Source organism: Labrus mixtus, chromosome 16 (genome assembly GCF_963584025.1).
Source record: "Labrus mixtus chromosome 16, fLabMix1.1, whole genome shotgun sequence".
NCBI classification, from domain to species: Eukaryota; Metazoa; Chordata; class Actinopteri; order Labriformes; family Labridae; genus Labrus; species Labrus mixtus.
Window position 1 is genome coordinate 18,003,873 of NC_083627.1, and position 25,997 is coordinate 18,029,869.

Genomic DNA, 25,997 nt, shown 5'->3' on the forward strand with positions numbered 1-25,997 from the left:
AGCTTCCTGTGTCATACAAAGAGCTCTTAACACATCCTCTGCGCAACTTAAAAAGCAGCTCTGCTGAAGAAAACTGATCTTGGTAGATTATATGGCTGCGAGCAGGCATATACAAAAGCGTTATGAATGGGAGGTAAATGAAGCACTTGGGGATACAGATTCATCTGAAGTGCTATTTGGGTTTTCTTATTAAGTGGGTTTCTTGGAGATGGGACTCTGCTCTGAATGACGCGTCTGCATATTCACATTTAAGCCTTTTTGTTCCTATTGAATATCCCAATAACTCTTTATATGATGGAGTGAACTCAGAAATGAAATTAGTGGACTGATTCAGTCAAGCAGCTTGTCAGAAAAATGTTTTTTTCGTGAGTCTGTTTGAGATCTTTTTTTTTTATTCCTGATCCTCATCACATGAGCTCCTTTTGGTGAGGAGGCTGTCTGTCAGGGATTTATTTGAAGTTCACCCACAGTGTCACATTACCGCCATTCTTTGCGACTTCACATGGGATTATTGATCTCATTGACGCAGAAGAATCACAACTTGATTGTGGAATAATATCTCACCTTCTTGCTCATAGAGAAGCCTTATGTACTTCCTAACATCACACTCAGCGTGTGTGTCAATCTGTATAACAGTTTGTGTGTGAATGCAACAGTTATTATGAGGGTATGTGGAAAACACATGTGTGCACCTGTTTATGAACACAAGCATTCTAAGATATAAAATGTCATGTTTTTTTTCATTAAACACTAAATTCAGTAATATCTACAGAGGGAATGGTGGTGTTGAACGCTCAACAGTGACTTTTCTTTAACACTATTTCCTCAATATACATTTATATTTATTTATAGTATCCTGAAATATACCTGACACAACTCAAAAAACGACTTCATCTCTAATCCCTCTTGGTCTCATAGGGAACAAGACTTATTAACTCCTCCTATTTTGTGTTTGCATTGTTTGTTTTACGTATTTAAATACATGGAAGAAGAAGTTTGTTTTTTAAATAAACTAATGACAGCATCACTAGTGACGTTCACATGGCAGAGAAAGGCTGAGACTTGCGCTAGCTGGAGCGCAGCTCTGACGCGTTGTTTCTTCAGTGCTCCAGGCGCACACAGGTATAAAACCCACCGCGCACCAAGAGCCCAGAAGAGCAGACGAGACGCCACAGGACTGCGACCTAATCTCCCCCTGATCCTTTTGGAAATGTAAGTAAATTAAGGATATTTGATAGGAAAAGAACTTGAAAGGCAGTTATCAAACTTTTATTAAATCTCTCGAGACTACTTTTTGAGATTTTTTTTAGCATATTGTGCTGCCACAAAAGTCCTTACTTGAGCTCTATTATTAATGTTTGCATGGTTTTGTACTCGACGAACTGTCTGCCTGTTTGTCCAGCAACGTGAATTAAAGTGAACAGTGTTCAGTCTTGGCACAACAAATGTTAATAAGTACGGATAGGGAAACTTCTTACACTGTGATGTGAAAAGGACCAACAGTTTGCTCTTTGCTCTGTCAGATGCATCCTAACTTGGTGAGCTGGCTCGGGACTCTGGGCTTCCTGCTGTGGGCGCTTCTCTGCCTCGGCGCCCTGACAGACGGATACCCCGTGAAGCCGGAGAACCCCGGCGAGGACGCCCCGGCGGAAGAGCTGGCCAAGTACTACTCAGCCCTGAGACATTACATCAACCTCATCACAAGACAGAGGTAGGCGGACTAATTGCTTCTCTGTGCAGGGACAGAACACACATTTTATTCACAGCAGCAATAGCCTACTTCCGATTTCAGGTTTACATTACAATAAAGGAGTAGGCAACTTTTGGATCATTTTTCTCCTTCATTAGCATTATTGTCCCACTGGATTTTAGTTTCCCATTATTCTCTATGATAGCCTATTCACGTCCGTGTCTGCATTTTTTAAATAACTGAATATGTCGTGACTGCTGTTAGATAAATCATGCTTTTTATCTGATGGTAGTTCAAATAAGGTATGTTTCAGTGGGACTTCATTTATTTTAACTGTTTTGCCATTTTCTTCAATTTTCCTGAATATTGTGGCAGCACCATGGTTCTGTATGCTGGAATACAGGATTCTAATTTTGGCAGGGTTGGCATTTATTTGTTGCAACTTTCCTGCAAATTCAGGAAAGTGTCAAATTCTAAAACTATAAAAAAAATGTATACTTATATGATAAAAGCAAATATATATATATATATATATATATATATATATATATATATATATATGAGAAAATTGTTGTACCCTTTGTGTAGTTGTCTGGCAATAAAGCATTTCCACATCAAACAAATCAACTCATTGTGAACTTTAAGTTCTGTCTGCATGGTCTTAAGCCGGATACATTTTCTCACATCTTGTTGCAAAGCAGGGAACACCTGATGTTCATTAACATCATGTAAAAAAAAAAACAACGAAATAACAACCTGAGGAGAAATGACTGCCACGGCCAGCATGCTGTGTCAAATCACCCGCAGTTTTTCCGCTTCCTTCTGAATGTCAGGGGGATTGCATGCCTCTGCAGGCGACTAGACACCCATGGGGACAAGCACGTTATCATCTGAGGGACAGAACAATAAATACGACCACCTGTGATGCAACTCCTGTCTGCCACTGCTGGGACTGGGTCTGACTGTGTTCAGCCTTTGCTGAATTTATAATTGGACTTATGACACAAGAAAACGCATAGTAATAGGTTCAGTTTTGTCCCCTTTTTTTATCTGACACCCAAAGGTCCAAGTTGCTGCAACACCTTTTTAATCTCCCCTCAGACCCTGTAATGATCATTCCTTTTCCTTCCGTCTGTCTTTTTGTGTGTCTCAGGTATGGAAAGAGGTCCAGTCCTGAGATTCTGGACACGCTGATCTCAGAGCTGCTGTTGAAGGAAAGCACAGACACGCTTCCACAGTCAAGGTGTGTATGTTAAAAAAGAAAATCATTGAAGAGCTCCATGATACTGCAACTTTTGCAGTCAGCTGACCTTGACCTTTGCTCCTCTTTTGCCAGATATGACCCATCATTGTGGTGATACTATCATCACTGCTTGCTCCACTTCACCGCTGACATTCTGACCTCTCCACGCCTGTTACTAAACGCCTGTCCCACTCAAAATGACCACCCCAACTCAGCCCCCTTTTACCTCTACGAGCCGTCAAGCAAAATCAGCCCCTCCACCTTTAACCATCAGCTACAGTCACAACTGCTTCTAGTATGTGCCATTAAATTGTAAAAAGTATTCAGAGTATCATCTGTGAAATATAAAAGAAAAGTGGGGGAGGGAGTGTTGATTGTATTGCATAATTGTCCTATTAAAGATTAATTGTTTGAAAAAAAAATGCTTTTCTTTGCGTCTGTTTGATGGGACCTATGTATCATTTCTATTTGATCTAAGAATTTGTAAAAAAAAAAAAAAAAAAAAACAGCAGGGTTTGTTTTCACCAGCATGCTGAGTTGTCAATATTTGTTTTATTTGATTTCCCCTCACGGTGGATCAAGTTTGGACTTGCGATGCCACACCTAGCCTCCCTGCTGAAGTCAATGACTGTAGAAAAGATCATGTAGATCGACTGGATAACAGGGAAAGTGCATGAAATGGGCCTGAAAACTGGCCCTAACAACCATGAATGGTCCAGTCAGACCTTATGGCCTATGGCAACAAAAAAAAAAAGTCCATTTGAAGTTGCCAATTTGGTAGCTAATGGCGCTCTCTTGTGGCCATGAGGATAAGTTTCCTACCTAAAGTGACACATACAGGGAGAAATAGCATTTCCAGGGACATTACTTGCAATTACACGAGTGGTTAGCCTGCCGCAACCTGACACTGAACCAGCCAACAGGACACAAATCAAGCTGCTAGAGGAAACCTACTGCAGACAAACAAGTCTGCAATCAAAACAAGATACTTCAAACTAATAGTCAGAGGGGACACGGTGAGTTATAAGTCACTTGGTTATGGTAGTAACATTTTGCACTGATGCAATTCACAATGCACAATTCACCCATGCGTTAAAATGCAGGTTATTGACCGACATTTAGGTGCCTCTGATAAAAGTAAGCATAACCAAGATAAATAATTCACAAGTAAAGAATATTAATGTCTGGTAATACTGTGTAGTGTTTAGACGTAAATATTGGCCTAACAAAACTTTACCTATTTCCCCTATAAAAGAAATGTACTTAACTTTAACCGTCGTGTTTGGTGGGTAATTAACTTTGTTTAATGTAAACTACTGTTTTGTTTAGGAAAGTCGAGAGAATTGGGACAATAGCCGACTTTTTCCAATGTAAATATCAATGTGTAGCCCAAATGTGGCTTCTTGTAGCAGCCCATGTGTTATCAAAACCAGTAAACAATGTTATCGGCTACTTAGGCCTGTCATATATAAGACATTACAGTAGCCTATTAGTTTAATCAAATAAAAATATTATGATATTATCAGGAAAATATTCTTCTTAATTGGCTCTACTTTTCTGTATTAGCTCGCTTAAATGTCGTTGTGGCTCATTTATTTTTAATGAATGCTGCTAACATGTATTTCTGTGAATGGACTAGATTGGCATTGTGATAAAGAGTGAACATACATTATGCTACTATACTCACTCAGCGAGGGATGTACCTCAGCCGCCATTGGACGAAATCATATGACGTCAAGTGAGGGGGCGGGGCATGACAATTTGATTGGCGTCGTGTTCTCTGGTAGTCTGCTGCGGGACCAGGACAGACAGCTGAGGGGGGCCTGAATGTCCAACCGGGACAGTCGCCGGACTACCGCGAATTCACACGCACGATTCATCGGGTAAGTCACGGCTGGTTGTGATATTTGTAATGCGGAGGTTTTAAATTCATTCATCCCGCAGCGGTCAAACGGCAGACAAAGACACTTTGCCATGTTTGAGGTGCAGTAGAGTTTGACAGAAGGGGATGTTTACCCCCCCTAAAACCCGCTCTGCTGTGAGAACAGGATTTATTTCATGAGATACCATCTCGCGTTAGGTGTGTTGTGGAGCAGGGCGCATCTTTTCTCTTTCTCCGATATCATGTGGAAGAACACAGCGGACGGGTTGTAAACGTAAGTGTGCGCACGCCACAATGGCTCGGATGGGTAACAAAAAATGGCCGCACGTGTGGCGTGAATGTAGAGTTGTCTGGTCAAGCCGGAATTTGGCACGGGTCGTGCGCACGGTTCCAGCGCACTGATTTGGCGCATTGATGGGGCCATATCGTCGATCCATGACTTGATGAAGACCTGCATGCTTTTAGTACTGACAGGATGCGAAATGATAGACTGCAAGACAAGCAGCAAGGGATGGTTGGCTTGAGAAACGGCATAGAAAACGCGCTTAACACCAAGTCATGTAACCTATAGTGATTGATACATCAGGCAGACAATTCCCCTGACTTTTATTGTCTAGAAGCACTTTCAAAACAAATAAATAAAGCTTTATTTGCATGAGCTGCCGCTTAATGTAAGTGGAGTGGGGGCCGGTGGCTTGGCAGTCAGACGCTCCTATTGATTTTTTTTATGATTTGCCCTCCACTGAGATATGAGTGCACCGTGTAATAATAATGTACTGACAAGATGTCGAAACTACTTTGTGTGAGCACTTAATGGGAACGTAAAACCACTTCCAGATCACAACTGACTTGAAGCTTTCAATGAGTCTTTCTTCCTCCTTGCTCAGAAGAGCACAGGGTCACTTGGCAAGGTTTGTAAGCTGTTTAGCCTGGCTGCACGTGACGGGGGAAGCCCATTTACATACGCAACATCCTTGGGGATCCTTTCCTGGGGGGTTGACACAGGCCACCAAGACCTTTGAGAGGGATAGTATGGGTTTTTGTTGCAACCAAACAAGGTTAAAGGGTTTTTCTCTCTTCCCTTCAATCGTATTATCATTTCAAAATCAGATTTGTTGAAAGTAATAGGAGAAACAAAAGCAGGAAGGGGAGCAGACTGAGACATTTAGTGCATTAGAGTAAATCGGAAGTCCCTGAGCAGAGATATCCAGTAAGTCTTTTGAGTCAGGATTCAGAATGGCCTGTATTGTTCAGATGAAGTAGGAGAAATTAGGCATAAAGTTGAACTTCTCAGCCTGCATTTGCATACTCCTTCCTGTCAACTGGGCAGAGGGGAACATGAATTTGAAGTCAAACACGAGCTCCAGAATGTTGGAACATATGAGAGTTGTCAGTGAGTCATTCAGAGACCTAATCCGGCACTCAGAAGCTTTTACTTTTCCATTATTAATACGGAAGAGATGTTATAGAAAACAAGGAGGAGGAGGGGGGTTGAGCAAGAGAGTGATAAAGACACACACAAGCTCACAGAAACACATACTGAAGTGACTCAAACCTCCTGTGTATGAACTGTGTATCAGAGGGCTGTCATCCAGTCGGCTACACACCTACAATCAGCCCTCCCTGCACCAGGCTGCTCCTCCCTATTAATCATCATCTAATTGCATTTCTGTCAAGCACATATACAACCACATTACTGAGGGGGTAGTATGAATTGAACTTGACGTAAGAATCGCTACAACGCAAGAAAGGGCAAATGTATGCTGTTTTTGCTTCAGTCTAAAGTGCAGTATCACCAGATTTGATCCAAAATCGCCACGGCCTCAAAGCTGCATAGCTCTGCGGATAAATACAAACAGTATTTATCTGCAGAGGTTGGCCTTCCACTTAAACAAGTACATTCATTAGAGACTGAAATGTCAGATCTTTGACGCAACGCTTCACACAGACTAATAAAGCTGGTAAAAATAAGCCTGCATGTCGAGCTGCAATGATTCATTCATCAAAACAAATACAGTCTCTAGATTTTTCTATAATACGCAACTTGTTTTAGTGGTTTTCAAGCAAAAATGCTAGACATTTACCATCTCCAAATTGTTCATTGTAATGATGCGCTTCTTTTTGTTGTTACTTTAAATAAGTAAATCAAGTCTTTGAGTTTTTACTTGTGGTTTGACAAAATAAGCAACTTAGTTACCCTGGGCTTTTAAAAATGAAGATGATTTTTCATTACTTTTGTCAATTCATGGACTAAACAATTAGTCAATTCATGATTAAAATGATCAGCAGATTATATTCAGCTGATTACAACTGATCGTTAATGTAAAAAAAAATACAAGTTTTTTACCCAGCCCTAGCATTGGATAAACATATTTTCTGTTGTCAACTCATCTACAGGGAGTGAACTGAAGGTCATTATCATATAACGGCTACAGCTAATAAAAAGTCTCATTGATTTGTACTGGAGTAGCTCCTGCTTCTATGATACCGCAATATAGCTCTGCATTTGCAATTCTTGCCAATATTTAAAATATGACAAGACGAAACAGAGAAAAAAGCTAACTCGCTGGGAAAATTCACTGGGGACTGTTCTTTTCCCTGCCCCTCTCTCTTCTCACATCGAGTTTTCCTTATTCACCGTCACACATCATATTCCTCTTCTTTTTTTTTAAAACTTTGCAGTTAAGTGCTGTTGCATCAGTTCTCCCTTCCCTCCTTCCCTCCCCCTACTCTCCTCCTCCCCTCTGTTATACTAATGAGCAGGGACAGGATGCTGGGAAGGGAGAAAAGCTGAGAAGAAGCAGACTGGGATGGCCATGTGGCGGGTTAGATTATGTCATGAGGTGCTCATTATTAAGAACGCTGCATGTCCAGCGCCGAAGGGGTTTTGATGAGATGCGTGTAATTGTAGCGTCCCATGCTGTGTGGCAAAGCGCAGACATCCTACCAGCTGGAACATCAGCGGGAGGAGAATGAGGTCATAACGAGCGATGTGGGAATGTGCCATGATGCAACAGTTAATGTCTGTGTTTAACAGTGGTCAGTTACATTGTGTCAGGTGAAGTGTGGAGGTAAGCATGATTCAGCAGAAAGAGGCATACTCATTATTCGTGGTGGATTTGGACACACAAAGTGGATTTCATTAACTTTTTACAGACAGAAGCAACAACAGCTGCAAAAAAAATAGAATTTAAACTGTTTGAAAAATATGATGACTGTAAATATACTGCAGATATTGATCTGCAAAGATGGACATCTTGGGGGTAGCAGTGTAATCCTCTTATCTGAGCGGCTGTGTGAGCACATGGAGTGACCTACATAGAGTTTGTCTGGAGGCAGAGGGTGATGGATGAGGGCAGGACAGGATTGGGTTGGCTATCATAGGGGGTTGTTCATATGAGTAGCCAGTTATTATTTGTCTCACACACACACACACACACACACACATCAAGACAGAAAGATACCTTGAATGTGTTGTATTTCTCTCGATCCTGCTGCCATTTTGGTGTCATGCAGAGGGAGCGCTGCAGCTCAGTGCCCAGAAAGGTTTCCTAATTGCCCGTTGCTTCCCCTGGAGTCAGCCAATCAAGTGACATCTGGAATCCTCTTTTGTGATTCTCAATTCATTGAGAGGAACTGAGAATTGACGGCGGCTCTCAAAGCTGTGCCCCTGGCGCTGTGATGCAGAGCAGAGCGGAGAGTAAGTTTTTGTTAAGAACAGAGAATAGAGGCAAAGAGCATTTATAGACATGGACTGAATTGTTTCTTGCAGATGGATGCCTGATGTAAAGCAACCGAGAAAGGCAACCACACTACCATGATCCAAGGAATTTTCATTGGGAAAATGGACTGGATAGGAAAAAAAGGTGCTGCAAAAGCCAAAACAAATGAGATAGCAAACAGGCTGCACATATATATTAAAGCTATTAACTAAGAAAGACAAAAACCTATACAGAAAATGCAACAGTATAATAATGCATATCCATCACACTGGAAGTGCTCCTGGCCTGTAGGGGGCGCTAACTGGGCCTTGATTCTGTTACTTTATAGAGAAAAAAATAATGCAAGAGGTCGAACGACAGGAAGGAATGAGTTTGTAGCCCCCACATGACCAATACAGGTCAGATTGATGAGGGGAATACAGTAGTGAGGTCGTTTTCTTACTAGGTGTAGGTCCTTGCTCTGAGGAACTGACCCCTGTCCTTTGGCCTCTGGAGAAAGGCATAAAGTGATGCCCAACATCCCTCTTACTCCTCTCCTCTCCTCTCCCGTCCCCATCATCAGCTTTTTCCCCGCTTGTCACAAGTGAAGTGCTCCAGGCTCTCTACATCGTAAAATCAATACACTACACCACAATCCAGTTCCAATCGGCGCCCCCAGCAGGCTTGGAGTACCTCCTTCATGATGGCTGGTATAGCATGATAACCTTTTTTTTTTTTTTTTTTTTTTTTTTTGCAGCCTGTTTTTTCTTATTTAAATGATCTCATGTTTTTTCAGGATGTTTGGCCTTGTAGGCCACTACACTTATTTATTTAATTGACTGCATTTTATTGCGTGTTTCACCACCTACAGCAATGGACAATTGTTCTCCATCAAAGACAAGAAACTAAAAAAAAAATGCACTCAATGACACACAAAGTCTGACGTAGAGTGAGATTTCCTGTTGGCGTGACTAGATGTAGAGGAATTAAAAGGACACACAGCGGGCTGATGTTTTTGTCTGTGCTTTTAATAGTGTGCACACACACACACACACACACACACACAGTAGTGCATTTGCATGTGTGACATAGCAATGATGTTTCTAACAAAAACAAACCCTGTTATCCCTCCATAATCCCCCCTCCACGCGCAGTCCATCATCTGAGTGCCCGGCAACCAGAAGGGCATTCAGAGGGCTTTTGTTGACTCTGCTGCAGCCATGAACGCAAATGACCACTTCCTGTGTTTTTTTTTTCTTTCTCCACACTGTTGGAAGAGGAGGAAAGAACCGTTGCCAGTGATTGTCATAACCTATAGCATCTTTCCTACATTAAGAACATTCTCAGAAAGTTTGCACAAATATTTAGAAGAAATAAAACATAAATTTGGTGAAACTTTTTCTCCTGAAAATACAATTACCTAGCAGAAGAAAATACATTTCTCATCTCTATTCTTTCTTCTTCTTATCCTCCAAATACTTGAGAGACTTTGCCCACAACTCTGCCTAATCTTTAATCTTCTCTTTTGCTCTTCCTTACGTGTTATCTATTCCTTATTCTCTCCTCTGAATCTCCTTTGTGACTCATCTGGATTTCTCCCTCTGCCCATTCTTATACTGTCCTCTAACTTGCGTGACCCTTTCCATTTTCCTCCTCCCTGCCTGTCCGGACCTTTTTGATTGGCCCAACCCCTGCTCGTGCTCCTTTGTGCGGATGATCTGGCAAGAAATTGCAGCGGTGTCTTTCCCTCCATTAAAATTCTTCCAAGGGATATCTTTCACTTCCAATAAGCGTGTCGAGCGTGATTGTAATCTGTGTTGTGTAATGAATCGACCTCTTATTCACTCTTCCTCTGTTTTTTCCCCCTCACACAATTAGGGAGCAATTAGTTCTAGCATGATAAGTGAGAAGACCTCTGTTAAGATAACCTGATGAGGAGATCTCTGCGTGTTGTAATCACTTTGTTAACGTTTTGGCTCTTAATTCCAGTCAATACTGGGTCGCCATGACCCAGACTACATAGAGAGGAGTTCAAGTAAAAGGTTAAGTAGACATTGTGATCTCCTGAGTGTGTATGTGAGAGTAAACATCCAGCAGGTTAGCATATTAATGAATGACTTCCCCTCCACTTTTCTAACATTTCGGGTTGGAAGAGAGAGACAATCTTTTAATCAACTCCATCACTCTTCTTTTCCTTGAAGCACACGTAAGAGATGGGGGGTTACAGGGAAAGAAATGCTGACTGAAATGAAGCATGGACCAGTGATAATCTACTGTTTTACAGCGTGATTACATCCATCACTTATTTGTTATCACACCACTGCATTGTTTTTGTTCTGCTGGCTTGCATTCTCTATCGATTCATTTCACAATAGCTATTCAGAGCAGCATGAATGGGTTGAACGTTGGCAGTCAGACTTTGCAGTTTAATTAAATAGTTACATTTCTAACGTTAGGGTTTGAAAAATCAATTATTATCCACATTGGATGTCAATGTTGAATAGAAACCAGAGTAGGTGAAGTAACTGGTTCTACACTTGTCTGTGGTGCAGATGAAATATAATGAAATTCATTTGGAGCACTTCTCTTAATATATTTTTATCTACATAAGATGAGGTTTACAGTCCAATGTCTGAAAAGAGGAGCGTGATAGTCAGTAACAAAATAAATAGGTTAATGTGATTGTTGATTCCATATTCTTAGGTAACTCATTTAAATTTAGGGTCATATTTTCTGTTGTCACCTAAACACACATTTTTAGCAAGGACTCATCAGTTTTGGTTTTCACTCTCGATATTAGGGCTTGGAATTACCATTTTGTGATTCTTCAATAATTAACATGTCGCAAGACAATCATATAATGATTCATAAATCATAACGATATCTGATAAACTGAAAAATACGAAACTCCCCTAAAAGTTGAATACTAGTATTAAACATAATGATACATTTTATTTACAAAGCACTTTTAAAGATTTTAAAGACACTGTGCATGAGTTAAAATAAGTCTAAATGTCTCATAGTGAGACTCTACGAGTTGAGAAAGTTTAACATGCCCAACGATTGTTCTTAATTGGTCACATGGATCGGCGCTGCAAGTCCAATATCTGATCTGTAAATCAGGTCATTATCGGACCCGATATCGGATCAGATCTGTCCCATCTCTACTAAATATTCATGATAAAATGCAGCAACACCCTGCATGACAAAATGGTACGCTATAAATAAATGAACATTTTATTTTAGTTTATAACTAGCTTTTCAATACAATAACTTTCTGTCATGTAAACTGAATCTTATCATATCAGCAAACACGATATACTGTAGACACATCTTTTGATTTTTTAACTATTAAAATATTTGTCCTTCAATATACTGTCTTGTATTGCACCATAAACAAACAGAAGGTGTGTATGTGTGTGTTTGTGTTTTCAAGTACAGGTGAGAGGAGAGTCTTTCAGGAATTGAATGTATACTGCTCTGTCATTACTTCCAGTGAATATTGGCCGTTTACTCTGATGGCACATGGTCCGGCACTGTGCCAGCTGATGGTGCAGGCATCGTGGGATAAAGCAGAGGACAATGAATCGTCCTGGTTGACTCTGTGCATCAGTCTGAGGGAACAGCAGCCTCAGTCTGCAGATAGGACTGCTATTTTGCAGAGACGGGGATGGCATAGATAGATAGATGAAACCGATAATCTGCAGGGAAAACGAAGCAGCCATTGAGAGTGTGTGTGTGATGGATAAGCATGAGCCCGTATCTGAATGTGAACGTAAGCGTGTGTGTGAGGAATGATGAAAACTGGTGTGCAGGAAAGCAAGTGAGACGGAGATGGAAATGAGTCTCACACATCCCTCTTCTTTTTTTTTTTTTTTTTCCTTTTCCTGTCTTCAGGTCTTCACAGTTGACTGATGAGCAGCCAGTAGGACGGGGGTTGGGCTACATCGACTGGCACAGGTAAACACAACTTCCACAAGGACTTTAGAAAAGTGTTTTCAACATGTTGACATGATTTTTCAGTTCACCGGGAGGACTGCCAGACTCTGAAGCCAGGATGTGCAGTCCAATGCTCTTAAAAAAACAAACCCTCACTTTTAAGGAAGTCAGGAAGCAGACAGTTTTTCCGCCTGTGTTTATATGTCCGAGTGGATTACACGGTTGAAACTTCTTTCTCAGTACTCAAAGGGCCATGCAAATATTAGTCTGAAACTGTGAAATTAAAGTTTCCGTTTTAATATCACAGAGACATATTACATATTCAGTTCCTGCCTGTGACTCTTACCTGACCTAGAAGAAAGCACATGTTAGAACTATTTACATACAGAGTTGTTCTTATTGATGTATAATAAGCATATTAATGTATTACACATATTCAGTTCTACAACCTCTTTGGCCATTGTATACCTAAACATTATGATCAGTTTTCTAATATGTGTTGATTTTAAATTCTGATTTGTCACAGCTGTGCCACTGCAGTTCAAAATCAGAAGTAACCATCTTACTTTCCATAGAGGAACAATAACATTTTAAAGGAAAGACATGAGTGATCAGCTAAATGAAGATAGACATGTGGGTTCTTTATCTTTTGATTTAAAGTGACATAAATATTCTACAACACTGGGGCAGAGGAAGTGTTTGGTAAAGGCAATTTTCATTCACACAAGTTGGCATAAGAAAACCTTTGCCATATCAGGCAGTATATTATCAAGGCATTCACCCTGCAGAGATATTTGAACACTGGATATGGTGAGAGAGAGAGAGAGAGAGAGAGAGAGAGGGAGAGAGAGAGAGAGAGAGATTCTGTAATCCCGTGCTTTTGTGACCGGATTTAAATCCCATGTCCCAGGTTGGGGGAGGGGTTGACTTGTTCTGGTGAGGATAGGGTAGAGGGAGAGGCGGGGTGGATTAAATCCTACAGATCTGCTCCTTGCACAGCTGTGCCGCTTTGGGTGGGGCTTAATGGATGCTGATAGGGCGGAGCTTGTTTTAGATGACACTGAACGGTAACAGAGTGCTTGCAGAGGGGTTAGATTTTAAGCCATGCTAGCAGTTCTGTGATAATCAGAGTGGGTAGAGTCCTCCATCCTGTCATTTTGGGATGAAATATCTCAATAAGTACAGAGTGAATGGTGAATTATTTTATAGCCATTTATCGTCTAGAGATAATGAATCCCAAATAATACGCTGAGTTTTAATGCACCACCATCGGTTCAAAGTTCTCACATATCTAGTGAGATATAAAATTACATAATGGATAGGCACACAAGTGACTTTTCATCCAGCAATGGCAACAGGATGAAATATAACTTTTTGAAATGTTTTGGTCTATGAACAAGTACCTGCAATAATAATGAAACTACCTACAGGGTGATCTCTATTGTACAAATGTTAGCATGTGACCAAGCTGGTAAACATGGTGAATTCTACTTGTTAAGAATTTGAGCATGTTAGCATGCAGATGCTAGAATTAAGCTAAAAGCTACATATTGCCTCTGTGCAGCATCATGCTGATCTAGAGGCTGGTAACTCTTGATGTAATTTCTTTGCAATCCTGCCTAAATCTCAAATGTTTGTGCATTTATTCTGTGAATGAATTATGTCCAACATTAACCTTTTATAAGAAAGTATTGCACCAAGTAGCTTGGCTAAAACTATTATAGTGCAAGCACTGAGCAGCTTAATTTGCACACCCAAAATGTGCCTAATCCAGTCAGCATTTTAAGCCTACTGATTTAGCAAGAAAAGAAAAGGTGGCGAGGGCACATTAGTTTAAGAAGGAAGGGAGACCAAAAAGAAATGAGAGAGGAAAAAACTCCCATTAGGCAGACCCTTGCTGCTTTAAGGAGGTGGACGACCGCTGAGTGAATACGCACGAGCACAATCTGCACACGCTGAGAGTTTCTCCACATTCCTGCAGCGGGGTGTCCAAACCATGAGCGGTGTGAATGGGGAAAAAAGAAGGAGGAAAAGAGTGAGAATGCAGGGTCAGGCCCCTTCACTTATGTAAGATTACTTACATAATGACACATTCAAGTGTTGTGTATATGTGTGTGTGCGCTCCTGTCCAGACAGGAGGGGATACTCAACTTTGGGTGGGGTCAGGGGAAACAAGAGGAGGGGTACTCAAGCAAGCCCTCAACAGCAGGAGAGGATTGTGGGATTATGTGAGTGTGTGTATGTGTGTTATCAACGGAGAGGAGGGGTGGAGGGTTAGGATGGGAAGGTATTAAAGCCGGAGTGGAGGGAGGGAACTAACACGCACTGAATGCATGTCCACATCTGTGTATGAGATCCAGCTTTCTACCTCTCTCTGTCCACATTCATGCCTGTCTCTCGGAACTTATCACAACATCAGCCGCTTCCCGTCTTCTTAACTTTCTCCCCTTCATCCTTCCTCTTCCTCTCCACTCCTCTTTCCCTCTTGGTCTCTTAATATCCCCTGATCTTAATCCCACTCTATTGTCGCTCTCTTTGTGTCTCTTTGCCTCTCTCATTCACTGTCCTCAATCCCCCCTCTCTCTCTTGTCTCCTCTTTACTCTCTCTCTCTCTGTTTTTGGGAGTTCAGAGGGCCAGCAGTGCCAGACAAGACGACTGGAGGACAGAAGACGTAGTTGCAGAACTGCTGGTGGTTTACTAGTGGTTAGCCGTAGCATACTTGTGGCATAAGGCGATAGACGGAGGGCTTTGGCGATGGTCACAGCTATGGACGATGCCTGTCCCAATGGGGTACGAGAGGAGGAGGAGGAGTTGACGTCCCCGGGACAGCCTGGCGTGGAGGGGCCCCCGGTCCTGCAGTCCAGTCAGGAGCCAAATACATCTGGAGGTGAGGAAAGGAGGAGGAAGAGGTGTCACTTAGATATATAAACAGAGAGATACTGGGTAAACTTTGAATCATCTTTTGAATTACTTAAGGACATTGATTTCCACAAGAAAACAACAACATAGCAGAGGTGTCATTTACAGATGATATTTTTCTATAATCTGTAAATGATCTAACGATCCCTTGGAGCTTTGACTCTAAATCATTTTTTTTTTTTTCATGTTTCATGTAGGCCTATTCATATTCATAAATATGAGATCAAACTTTAGTACCTCTGTGTGGTCATTTTGCAAGAATATAATGTTAATTTATTTCAAACAAAATGTAATTCAAGACAATATAATAAAATTGTATTTTCATATAAATAGTCAGTGCTAGTTTGGTTTAGTCATGTGACTCTGGGAAACAAGACGTTTTAAATTTTCATAATTCTAACTCCGTCAACTACTTAAAAGTGTCAACGATTATTACCTTCCGAACTATTAGATTATGTAAACCTTATGAAAAGACAGTTTTATTTGCGAATCTTTCAATTTAGCGATGACTTTTATGCAGTTATTTTAGCTAACTACTTTAGCTGATTATCCCTTATCTTAAACATTTCCAAGCTAATAACCGGTTGTGCATGGCTAACATAACTGTTTAGCCATTATTTTAGGCATCTATTTAAATGGTCAATCAATAGCCAATTTATTGCCAACAATTTCTGTGGCTACTTTTGGCTAACTACTTAAACGGTTTGGTCTCGCAGTTAGTAACAATTTAAACCAATTATCCATTAAGCTAACTCTTTGATTTGTGTATCCATTAGTCTACTCGTGCTAACTATTTGTCTCACCTACCCTTTACTTAAGCTAACTATTTATCCATTAGCCTTCTTCTTGACAACTTATAACTGAGTACGCCAAATATTTAAACTGTTTCCCATTACTTTTAGCTATGTCTGTGAGTGTTTATCAGTTAGCCTACTTATTGCTAACTTGCCTACTGTTTACTTGAGCTAACTATTTTAGCTGTTAATCCAGCCTTGTTGTTGCTTACCATATAAACCAATTAAACTGTTTAGCCCTTGCTTTTAGCAAGCTATTTGAGTTGTTTCATTAGCCTACTTGTTGCTAATTTTCTGCTATCAGCTTCAAGTCAACTATCAAATTTCAGTTAACTATTTCAATAATTATATGTGAGCTCTCATTGAACATTTTTTCCATTACCTTTGGCTAAATAATAAGACCTGTGCTTCCTTGCAAGTTAAAAGCACTCTTTAGCAAAATGTGTTTTTTTTTTTTTTTAAATCAAAAAAACAAAAGTTTGTCTTATTTACATTCTCACCACATTCCCCTTTGCAACTGAACACCCTGGGGTGATCCTGGAAGGAACTACTGCTTGCTACGAGAGTTGCATATTCTTCCCTCGAGGCATTTCAAACCTTTACCTGCAGAAAATACACTTAGAAATACTTTGTCAGCGGTGATGTTACTTCTGTGCTCCTCTGATCTCCTTCCTGTGTGCTGGAAAATACCTACATATAATCTGTGATGCCAGGTCCTTTCTCGTGGGATTTGTGTCGTATTCGTTGAGAAACAGAGTTAGGAATTATTAAGCAGACAGTCTGCATTGGCATTCACTGCACACAGTGCTGGTAGGTGAACAGTCAGAGGCGGTGGTAAGATGGTGAGAGGGACTGCAGATGAACCAGAATGCCTAAAAGGGAGGAATTAAGAGCAGGTAAGCAGGATGATCCATTATGTAGATGAATGAGCTACTCTACTGTAACCATAAACTTCAGGCCAGGCTTAGCATGAGGCTGGTAGGTGGTTGGTTATATTTTCATGCCATATTTCATGGGATTAGAAAATATTTAGTAAGGAGGCTTAAATTCATCTGCAATCTCTCACTAAATAAGAAACTTTTTGAGGTTGTTTTTTTTAGTATGAGTGATAGTGTACAGTATACACACAACTTCATGCAGCTGGGGAGGGGTGATGGATGAGCAAACATTCCTGTGGTTGAGGACGCGGTGACACAATGAGCTGACCAAGTGGCTAAAGGTCAAGAGAGTGTATAAACTCAGATGCATGGTGGAATGTAGATGTGAGTCTTTTTATTTCTGTATGATTTGGATGTTTTGTTGTCAGATGTGTTCTTTTAATTTAGAGCCTTTTAATACTGGATGACTTTTCCTATTTAGTGTCAGTGTCCCATGCTCACTCTTTCTTCTAGCACAGTTACTGGATAGCATTGCACATTTTAGAATCACTACATGTTTTAAAGTTCCAACAAAGGGAACTTACTTTTCAGACTTGACAGGGTTAATTAAATGTAGGAGTCAGCGAGTGTAGTGCAATCAAGGTTGTGGTTTCTAATGCTAGTTTATGTGCTCTGTGCGCACAGTGGTAGCATGTGTGGATTTGTTTACTGCAATCACTGCCTCGCTCTGAGAGCTAGTGTTTATTCTAGGTTGTGAAAACTCTTAGGTGGTACTGTTTTGCTTGTGTGTACTATGAGTCTGATTTGGGTTTGAGAATGTATTTCTGTGTAGTCATGCGGCAAATATACGGCTTTAAGGTTAGATTTAATAGTCTGCAGGGCAGTTTGTAACATCCCTCCCCTATTTGTCTTTTTTTTTAAGAAGATCATAAATATTTAAAGTTTGTTTTTGCACAGAGCCTTCTGTTTATGCAGTCAGTCTGTGCTCTGTGCTTATCAAGCCACAGTGAAGTCTTCTCTACATTGTGAGAAAATTTTTCCTCGGTCTGTCTTTCTCTCTTTTAATCATGCACCTCTTTCATTGTTGTATGCATGATGGATGGACTGTGAAGCTCGTGTTTGACTGATGTACTACTTTTTTTTTTGCTGCAAACTAGAAAATACTAGAATTTTAAATGTGCCTCTGTGTTAATCACAAAAACATATTCAATTTGGATGAAAAATCCAACGGACCTTGACAATCAATCAATCATTATTTGTATAGCACCAATTCATAACAAGTGTTATCTCGAAAAACACTTTGTAAAAGAACAGTAAAAAAAACATTACTCGTTAAGAAAAATTGGATGGGGGGAGATGGGATAAGATGCAGGAAGGATTTCTCCTTTGTATTCCTCACGTTCCTGTTGACGAGAAGCTTAAACAGAATCCAATGTTTATTATTCAGATTTGGTGTTTTAACAAGACATGATACCATGTGTTCTAGAGTCTATGGTATATTCAAATGCTGTGACACAGATTGTCTTCTAAGTGTGAATGAATTTGCATGTGCTTTATCAGAATCCGATATATTGGCCGGGTATGCTCACACATATGAGGGATTTGACTTGGATAAACTGTGCTCTCCATGTACAAAAGCACAGCATTAAATATTAACAATAAACAAACTAAAGAAGACAACAGTGCAGAGGTGAGTGGTGCAAAAGATGCTGAAATGAAATGAGGTAACAGATGGGTTCATTTACATGAGGTAGATCGTTTTTACAGTATTTACATTAAGATCGAAGAGGAAAAGTGTTTTACATTTTGAAAGTACACTTATCCTGCGCCATTATATCACCACAAACAACAGCACAATTTCAAGCTTTGTTCAAGGTGGCAATTTAGCATGTGGCACTTTCTTTCTAAGGAGCAGTTTGAAGCATTAAAGTATGATTTCATGACAAAGAACGTGAGTCAAGGTTAAGGATAATAATGGGCTAGTAGAGGGAAATGCTTAGGTCATGGAGTATATGTGTTGTATACCGGTGCTGACTGGACTTGTTTACTGCCCATATGAGTGACTAATAACACAGAGAGACACACACATGTTCCCAGGGCTTTAAGTGTCTTAGATGGGCTTATGTGGGCTTTGAGACCCTGGCAATAAGGGATGGGGGGGGGGGGTTAGCTTGCTGATACCTACAGTCACCATCTCTCCTCCCCTCTCTCTCTCTCTCTCTCTCTCTCTCTGTGCACAGAATATAAGGCTCAAGATTAATATGCAAGACTCTTTATATCAACTGAGAAACCTTGAGTTCTGCGAGGTCCACTTGAGTGTCTTTGGAGTTTCGCTTCAAGACTTTTCCCTTTTTCAAACAGAGCATATTCAATTACGCTCATTCTGCATGTTCCCCTTTACATCCATATAGAGCTTAAATGTAATATTTTAGATGGTGTGGGACTGTACAGAACCTTGTATGATGGGAGTAAATAGACTCACTACAAACATGGCTAATGGAGGTCCAAGATTTCTTACTGTGCCTTCTATTTGAAGCACTTTTTTTTTTGCAATAAATGAGAATCAGGAGAGCTGAACACTTGTACTGGTAACAATTTTGCAGCTGTTTAAAGAGAAATAAGTAAACACTGATAATCTCTGTTATGTGTCTGTTTATGCTTTGGATGACTTTGACGCCTGGCTAACTGTTCCTTGTCTCTCCACCCTCTCTTTATGTCCTCACCTTTGTGTCCCGCCCCGTCCAGCCATGCAGCAGGTGTTGGATAACGTAGCCGAGCTTCCCACCTCGACGGGCGCCAAAGACATCGACCTGCTCTTCCTGCGTGGCATCATGGAAAGTCCTGTGGTACGTTCCTTCCCTGGCTCATGGAGCACACACACACATACATACATAGTTAGGTGTGAACAGCAGTGAGCAGACTAAATACTAGCTGTCTCTGATGTTGCTTGCTGTTGCTAAAGGGAACTAAAGTAGAGTAAGGTTTTGACTAAAACATAAAGCTCAATGCATGTGCACAAAGAGGAATGGTGCAGATAGTGACATTTGTCAGTAACTGTTGGGTGTATTCTTTCTCTTATATGCCTTTTTTAACTGTCAGTGCATGTCTCACAGTGTTTCTGCACACAAGCTGTATTCTCTGACACATCTTCACTACTGTTGGAAATCTGCAGCGTTGAGTTCAGACAGAGGACTGCTGTAGCTCCTGCAAGACAAGCTGTTGTCATTTTATGCTACTGTCTGCCTCCCGCAAGACAGAACACATCCAGATAACAGTTGACTAAACACAAACAAATCCTCTTTTGCCTTTTAAAACTGTAACATCGGGCCGACAGCTTGCCTGTAGGAGAAAAGAATCCCAAAGTAAATCAGCTCTCAGCTGTATGTTGAATTCAAAGTAAAGTCAGCAATCGCTCCTACACAGCATTATTCAGTGGATTTATTCATCCATCCAAATACAAACGAAATAAAACATCCAAACTTCCATCTGTACACCATTGTCCCTCCCTGAGTCTTTCTTCTCTCTCCTCCAGGCTCACGAGCAGCTGGAGGAGGTGAAGCTGGAGGCGGTGCAGGACAACAACGTGGAGCTTGTGACGGAAATCCTGGGCGACATCGGCAACCTCAAGGTGAAAGATGACAGCGCGGCAGAACTGTCCAGGATCCTCAAGGAGCCACACTTCCAGGTAAGAAAATCACTGTTCAGTTAAATATTAACTCAATTTGGGAAGTGACATACAGGTGGGAAGTGACACAACTGTCACTATTTTCCAGCACCGTTAATACAATATGTAAGCAATTCTTTAATTCAATATCATGGATTAACTTGCTCACTATTGACACTGGTAACAAATATGTTCCCAGTATTATTTGATGTCTCTGTATTTAAATGTGAAGAGCACAGTGGTCACTTAATTTAGCTTACAGTTGTTCTGTTTTGACTGTAGTTACAGTAGCACAGAGCTGATGTTTTGGATCCGGTCCTCATGCATCAGTAGAACATTAACCTTTATCCTTGGAGCTACCAACGGCTTTAGACTGGCTGGACCAATGGGAGCTAGAAGCCTCTGCACCAATCAGAGCCCTTTGTGCTGCAAGCTGAACGATAAGAGCCTTTTGACCTACTGAGAGAGAGAGAGAGAGAGGGAGAGAGAGAGAAAAAAAAAAGAGAGAGAGAGAAACAGTCTTTGAGGAAAAGAGAGGCATTGACAGAAAGAGATCGTACATCAATAATTAGTGATAAGTTACATTTTGTCTAAAAGCTGGACGGATACATTTTTATATAAGTTGAAGCTCTGGTAACATCCCAAAATAGCACTCTAGTGATTATCCATCCATCAACTTTCATCATAAAGGATAAATTAATTGATGGGTTTTTGGTGGTAATCCATATTTAGGATTTGGACCATTAGCTGATGAGTTGTTGTTTTTTAGACACATCTGACTTCATTGTTAAGTGTTCAAACTGCTCTAGTGATCACTTTTTTTTTTACATCAGCTCTGTGTTACTGTAACTGCAGTCAAAGACAAGCTTAAACAGCTTTTATTTTATTTATTTTTTTATTATTATTTATTTTTTATTACAGTGAGCCATGTGATTTTTTTTGTAAAGCCACGACCATTTTATCCACAATCCCATGATAACGCTAAATGCCTAATAGTAGAGAAGAGTCATAGTTCTGGTTTGACTTAAAGTTATATACACAACATTATGTTTGCTTAAAATAGCAAATACAAGGAGGTGGTCCTAACAGCCTAAGTTATGCCGTAAAAGCATAACCAGAGAGTATTTAATTTAAAAGAAAAGCACAGATTTTATTGTAAAATTTTCATATACATTTTTCCCAATTAAGAGGAAGTCTGTTCATTTATCACTTGACGCATCAACCCTCTCTCATTATCTCTTTGCCTTTTCAGTCTCTTTTGGAGGCACATGACATGGTCGCCTCCAAGTGCTATGAAGTCCCGCCCCCGACCGAGATACCCAATGATGCAGCTGTGAACAGCGCTCTAATGCAGGCTGATGCCGTGCGCATGATTGGCATCCGAAAGAAGGCCGGAGAGCCACTGGTGAGCAGAGAAAGATGGCCTGAGTGTATCTGTGTACGTGTGTGTGAGTGTGTGAGTGTGTGAGTGTGTGAGTGTGTGAGTGTGTGAGTGTGTGAGTGTGTGTGTGTGTGTGTGTGTGTGTGTTATGCCTTAAGGGAGGTGGTTGAGTACACAAATGACCTAGTAAATCATAACGTGTGTGTGTGTATGTAGATGTCAGAACTGAAAGATCGTGGGTGATGGTGAGTCAAATTAGGTGTTAGTGCACACGCTTTAACAATAAGCACTATCTGCTTTCTACTTCCTGCTTTCAGGGTGTGACGTTTCGTGTGGAAAAGGAAGACCTGGTCATTGCTCGAATCCTCCACGGCGGCATGATCGACAGGCAGGGTCTGCTGCATGTGGGCGACATCATAAAGGAAGTGAACGGGAAGGATGTGGGCAACAACCCCACCGAGCTGCAGGAGATGCTCAAAGATTGCAGCGGAGGGATCACACTGAAAATACTCCCGAGCTACAGAGACGCTCCAGCACCTCCCCAGGTAAACACACACACACACACACACAAGCATCCAGTGTAATAGAGTGTAAACATACGCAGACACACTTATGTAATGGTTGGCAGATGTTTGGCTGTGGTGCTGGGCCCGTGATCTGTCCCGTGGCCCTCACACAATCCCCTGCATAGGAATTTGAACCCTAAGAGCCCTATTAATAACACTCCACATGCTAACTAGGTCACACTAGCTCTCTTGCACACACTCCAAACACACACACACACACACACACACACACATGCGTCCTGTAGTCTCATGCTCCATCACATGGGAAGTACAGTCATTCTCATTTTCTCTTCAGATTTATTCCCACAGTTTCCAACGATTATACACTCCTGAGTATAAAGAGGAAGATTTTTTTTTGCACCCTTGACAAATTAGCCATAAACGTGGAAATGCAAACGGCGCTTAAATGGAATGAACCGCACTAAAAGTGATCAAGACATAATGCAAAATCCCATCCTGCTCTGTGGCTTGGGGCAAGCTGCACAATATAATTTACTGGCCTGTTTTATTGCTTCCTCTGGCTGCTTGTTTAATCTAATACACCAGCCTGAGCACTTACCCTTTCTGGCAGAAGTCTTCAATGTTGTTGGCAATGCATAAACAGCTGCGTCAGGTGCAGTGTGGGACGTTGGACGTAATGGGTGTGACAGAGACACTCTTTTTGTGTCGATGTGTGAGACCACATGCTGAGCACGAGTCTCTTTTATGTAATCTTGAGTATAGTTGTGTACTTCTTACGCAACTTTTTTTTTATAGCAAGCAAGACATAATCTTGTATTATGGCCTTAACCCTGAAAGTAAAATTCATACCTTGGACCTTTTCATCACAGGTCTATGTGCGGCCATACTTTGACTACGATCCGGCCAATGACAACCTGATCCCTTGCCGAGAGGCGGGAATGGCCTTTAAGAGAGGCGACATCCTTCAGATTGTCAACAGAGAGGATCCAAACTGGTGGCAGGTGAGCTGTTATGAGAAAGGTGTCAGTCTTATCTAGAAAAATCACACGCATTGTAAAAGATTTACGACTCAACTGAGCTGCCCTCTTATTTCTCCAGGCGTGCCATGTGGTCGGAGGGGCTACAGGACTGATCCCTAGTCAGTTCTTGGAAGAGAAAAGGAAAGCTTTTGTCCCTCGGGACTTTGATGGATCAGGTACGTTATTGTGTGCATCTTTTACCTTTCCTTTTGAAACACTCATATTCTTCCTGTCTCTCTCCTTAGCAGTGCCGACATTAAAAAGATGGATTGCTCAAAAAGACTTTGAGCTCATTCTGTGCCAGACCTCTGTCACGTCCCTGATACTTTAACTACTGTAAACTGATTTATAAAACCTGGGTAGAAAGACTAACAAACACTTAAAAATGATCCATGGCTGCCCCCTTCTGGCCAAAGGCTGTAATAACAAAGACACAAGAGTGAATTTATTTAAACTTTGCAGGGATCCTTTGTGGAACTATAAGTGGGAAAAAGAAGAAGAAGATGATGTACCTGACCGCTAAGAATGCAGGTCAGAAGGCTCTTCATTCTTCTTAAACATCTTTAGATTATGTTTCTTTCAATAATTCATAGTTTTGCCATGTTCAAACAGAGTTTGACAGACATGAGCTGCAGATCTATGAGGAAGTCGCAAAAGTGCCAGCGTTCCAGAGAAAGACGCTTGTTCTGATCGGCGCTCAGGGCGTGGGCCGACGCAGCCTTAAGAACCGGCTGATGGTCCTCCATCCCACACGCTTTGGCACCACCATACCCTGTAGGTCATGATTCTTTTTCTATCTGTTTTACTCAAGAGTCAAAAGAGAGCTGATCAGACATTAACCCCAGTGTTTTCCAGACACTTCCCGACGGCCCCGTGATGAGGAGCTGGACGGCAACTCCTACCACTTCACCACCCGGACAGAGATGGAGGCGGATGTGAAGGCGGGGCGTTTTCTGGAGCACGGCGAGTATGACGGCAACCTGTACGGCACCAAAATCGAGTCCATCCATGAGGTGGTGGGAACTGGACGCACCTGCATCCTAGACGTCAACCCACAAGTAGGACGAGGTTTACACAGGGTTAAACATATCATTTGGTGTTGGGGGTCCTTTCACAGAGATATTTTGCCGCACTGTCAGACGAAATATAAAAAGAAGACATGAAGTGATGTCAGTGCTGTTGCATGCTGTGTGTCTCCTCAGGCTCTGAAGGTGCTGAAAACAGCAGAGTTCATGCCTTACGTGGTGTTCATTGCAGCTCCAGATTTTGATACTCTTAAGGGCATGCACAAAGCCGTAGTGGATGCAGGCATCACCACCAAGCAGCTCACGGTAGGTCAACAGCTCACATGTGCATATCATCATCATCAACACACACAAAAAGAGCAATGTGCTCGCATAACCCACATTTGGCCACCCTGAAAAGTAAAGCCCAGTTATTAATACACACGCATGGGCGTAGCAGAGGAAGGAAAAGTGGGACTGACTAAACACAGGAAGAAAAAATAGGCGCCCCTCCAGCATGTGGCGCTCTAGGAGACCACCTATGCCAAGAGTCGGCCCTGATGAGACATCAGAAAGGTCTCAAAAGATTTAATCAGCAGTCAGAAATGTATTTCTGTTACCAGGCAACAAACGGTGAAAAAGCGTATCAAATACTCCCCAATACACTCTCAATGATTCAGCCAGCCTGTGTCACCGACCTGGTCATGACCGTCTATAACTTCTGATGCCACCTTACCTTTTCTTTTTGTCTCTATAGGACGTGGACCTGAGGAAGACTGTGGACGAGAGCGCCCGCATCCAGAGGGCGTACAACCACTACTTTGACCTGACAATAGTCAACGACAACCTGGACAAGGCGTTCGAGACGTTACAGGCGGCCGTGGACACACTGTGCAACGAGCCCCAGTGGGTCCCTGTGAACTGGGTTTACTGATGACCAGCTGCGGTGCTCCCACTGACCACTCTGAGCGGGTCACATGACCCACCAGCGTGTGTGTGTGTGTGTGTGTTTCCTACCACAAAGGCCAAAGAAGAGAAGAAGAAATGCTAACTAATAAAAAAATTTAAATAAAAAAAAAAAATCACCCATAATTGCTTTTCTTCTTCTCGGGCCTGGAGCAGTGCAACTTTTTTATTCTGAAAAAACTGAAAGGGAAAGAGTGCTTATTTATTTTATAACTTTTTATGAAAGATCTTTCTATTCAATGTGGAATTTCAGTGAGAAGAAAACAAAAAAAATCTGGCCACCTTACGAGGGGCCATATTTTTGCATTAATTTATTGTTGTAGTTTAATGTTGTAGTTCTTTCCGTTGATTGATTTCAAGTATGTGTGTCAGTTTTTAATCTCCACGGA

General features: G+C 41.3%; 2 protein-coding genes across 4 annotated transcripts; both read left to right on the forward strand.

The window, feature by feature from the left end:
• The first annotated feature begins 1,053 nt into the window (after window positions 1-1,053).
• npy (neuropeptide Y) lies at window positions 1,054-3,355 on the forward strand. The gene is made up of 4 exons (XM_061060322.1): window positions 1,054-1,212; window positions 1,524-1,711; window positions 2,844-2,933; window positions 3,027-3,355. Exons 2-4 carry the CDS (start codon window positions 1,524-1,526, stop codon window positions 3,046-3,048), a joined length of 300 nt encoding a protein of 99 aa, XP_060916305.1. The 5' UTR covers window positions 1,054-1,212; the 3' UTR covers window positions 3,049-3,355.
• Window positions 3,356-4,689: 1,334 nt separating this feature from the next.
• On the forward strand, window positions 4,690-25,724 carry pals2b (protein associated with LIN7 2, MAGUK p55 family member b). 3 transcript variants are annotated; one of them, XM_061059412.1, is made up of 14 exons: window positions 4,690-4,816; window positions 12,414-12,476; window positions 15,086-15,343; window positions 19,793-19,893; window positions 20,580-20,732; window positions 21,964-22,116; window positions 22,410-22,637; window positions 23,489-23,620; window positions 23,718-23,814; window positions 24,101-24,169; window positions 24,251-24,412; window positions 24,494-24,696; window positions 24,841-24,969; window positions 25,400-25,724. In XM_061059412.1, exons 3-14 carry the CDS (start codon window positions 15,211-15,213, stop codon window positions 25,574-25,576), a joined length of 1,737 nt encoding a protein of 578 aa, XP_060915395.1. In that variant the 5' UTR covers window positions 4,690-4,816; window positions 12,414-12,476; window positions 15,086-15,210; the 3' UTR covers window positions 25,577-25,724. The 3 variants fall into 3 exon arrangements, with proteins under 3 accessions (XP_060915395.1, XP_060915397.1, XP_060915396.1); XM_061059413.1 differs by lacking the exon at window positions 4,690-4,816 and adding an exon at window positions 5,002-5,089; XM_061059414.1 differs by lacking the exon at window positions 15,086-15,343.
• Window positions 25,725-25,997: the final 273 nt, after the last annotated feature.

What these genes read in the sequence shown, in the direction of transcription:
- npy (XM_061060322.1), top strand. Translation starts at nt 1,524, where the DNA reads ATGCATCCTAACTTGGTGAGCTGGCTCGGGACTCTGGGCTTCCTGCTG. An exon ending in AACCTCATCACAAGACAGAG is followed by an intron (nt 1,712 to 2,843) that starts GTAGGCGGACTA and finishes TGTGTGTCTCAG; the next exon opens with GTATGGAAAGAGGTCCAGTC. An exon ending in GACACGCTTCCACAGTCAAG is followed by an intron (nt 2,934 to 3,026) that starts GTGTGTATGTTA and finishes CTCTTTTGCCAG; the next exon opens with ATATGACCCATCATTGTGGT.
- pals2b (XM_061059412.1), top strand. Translation starts at nt 15,211, where the DNA reads ATGGTCACAGCTATGGACGATGCCTGTCCCAATGGGGTACGAGAGGAG. An exon ending in TCAAGGAGCCACACTTCCAG is followed by an intron (nt 20,733 to 21,963) that starts GTAAGAAAATCA and finishes TTGCCTTTTCAG; the next exon opens with TCTCTTTTGGAGGCACATGA. An exon ending in ACGCTCCAGCACCTCCCCAG is followed by an intron (nt 22,638 to 23,488) that starts GTAAACACACAC and finishes TTTTCATCACAG; the next exon opens with GTCTATGTGCGGCCATACTT.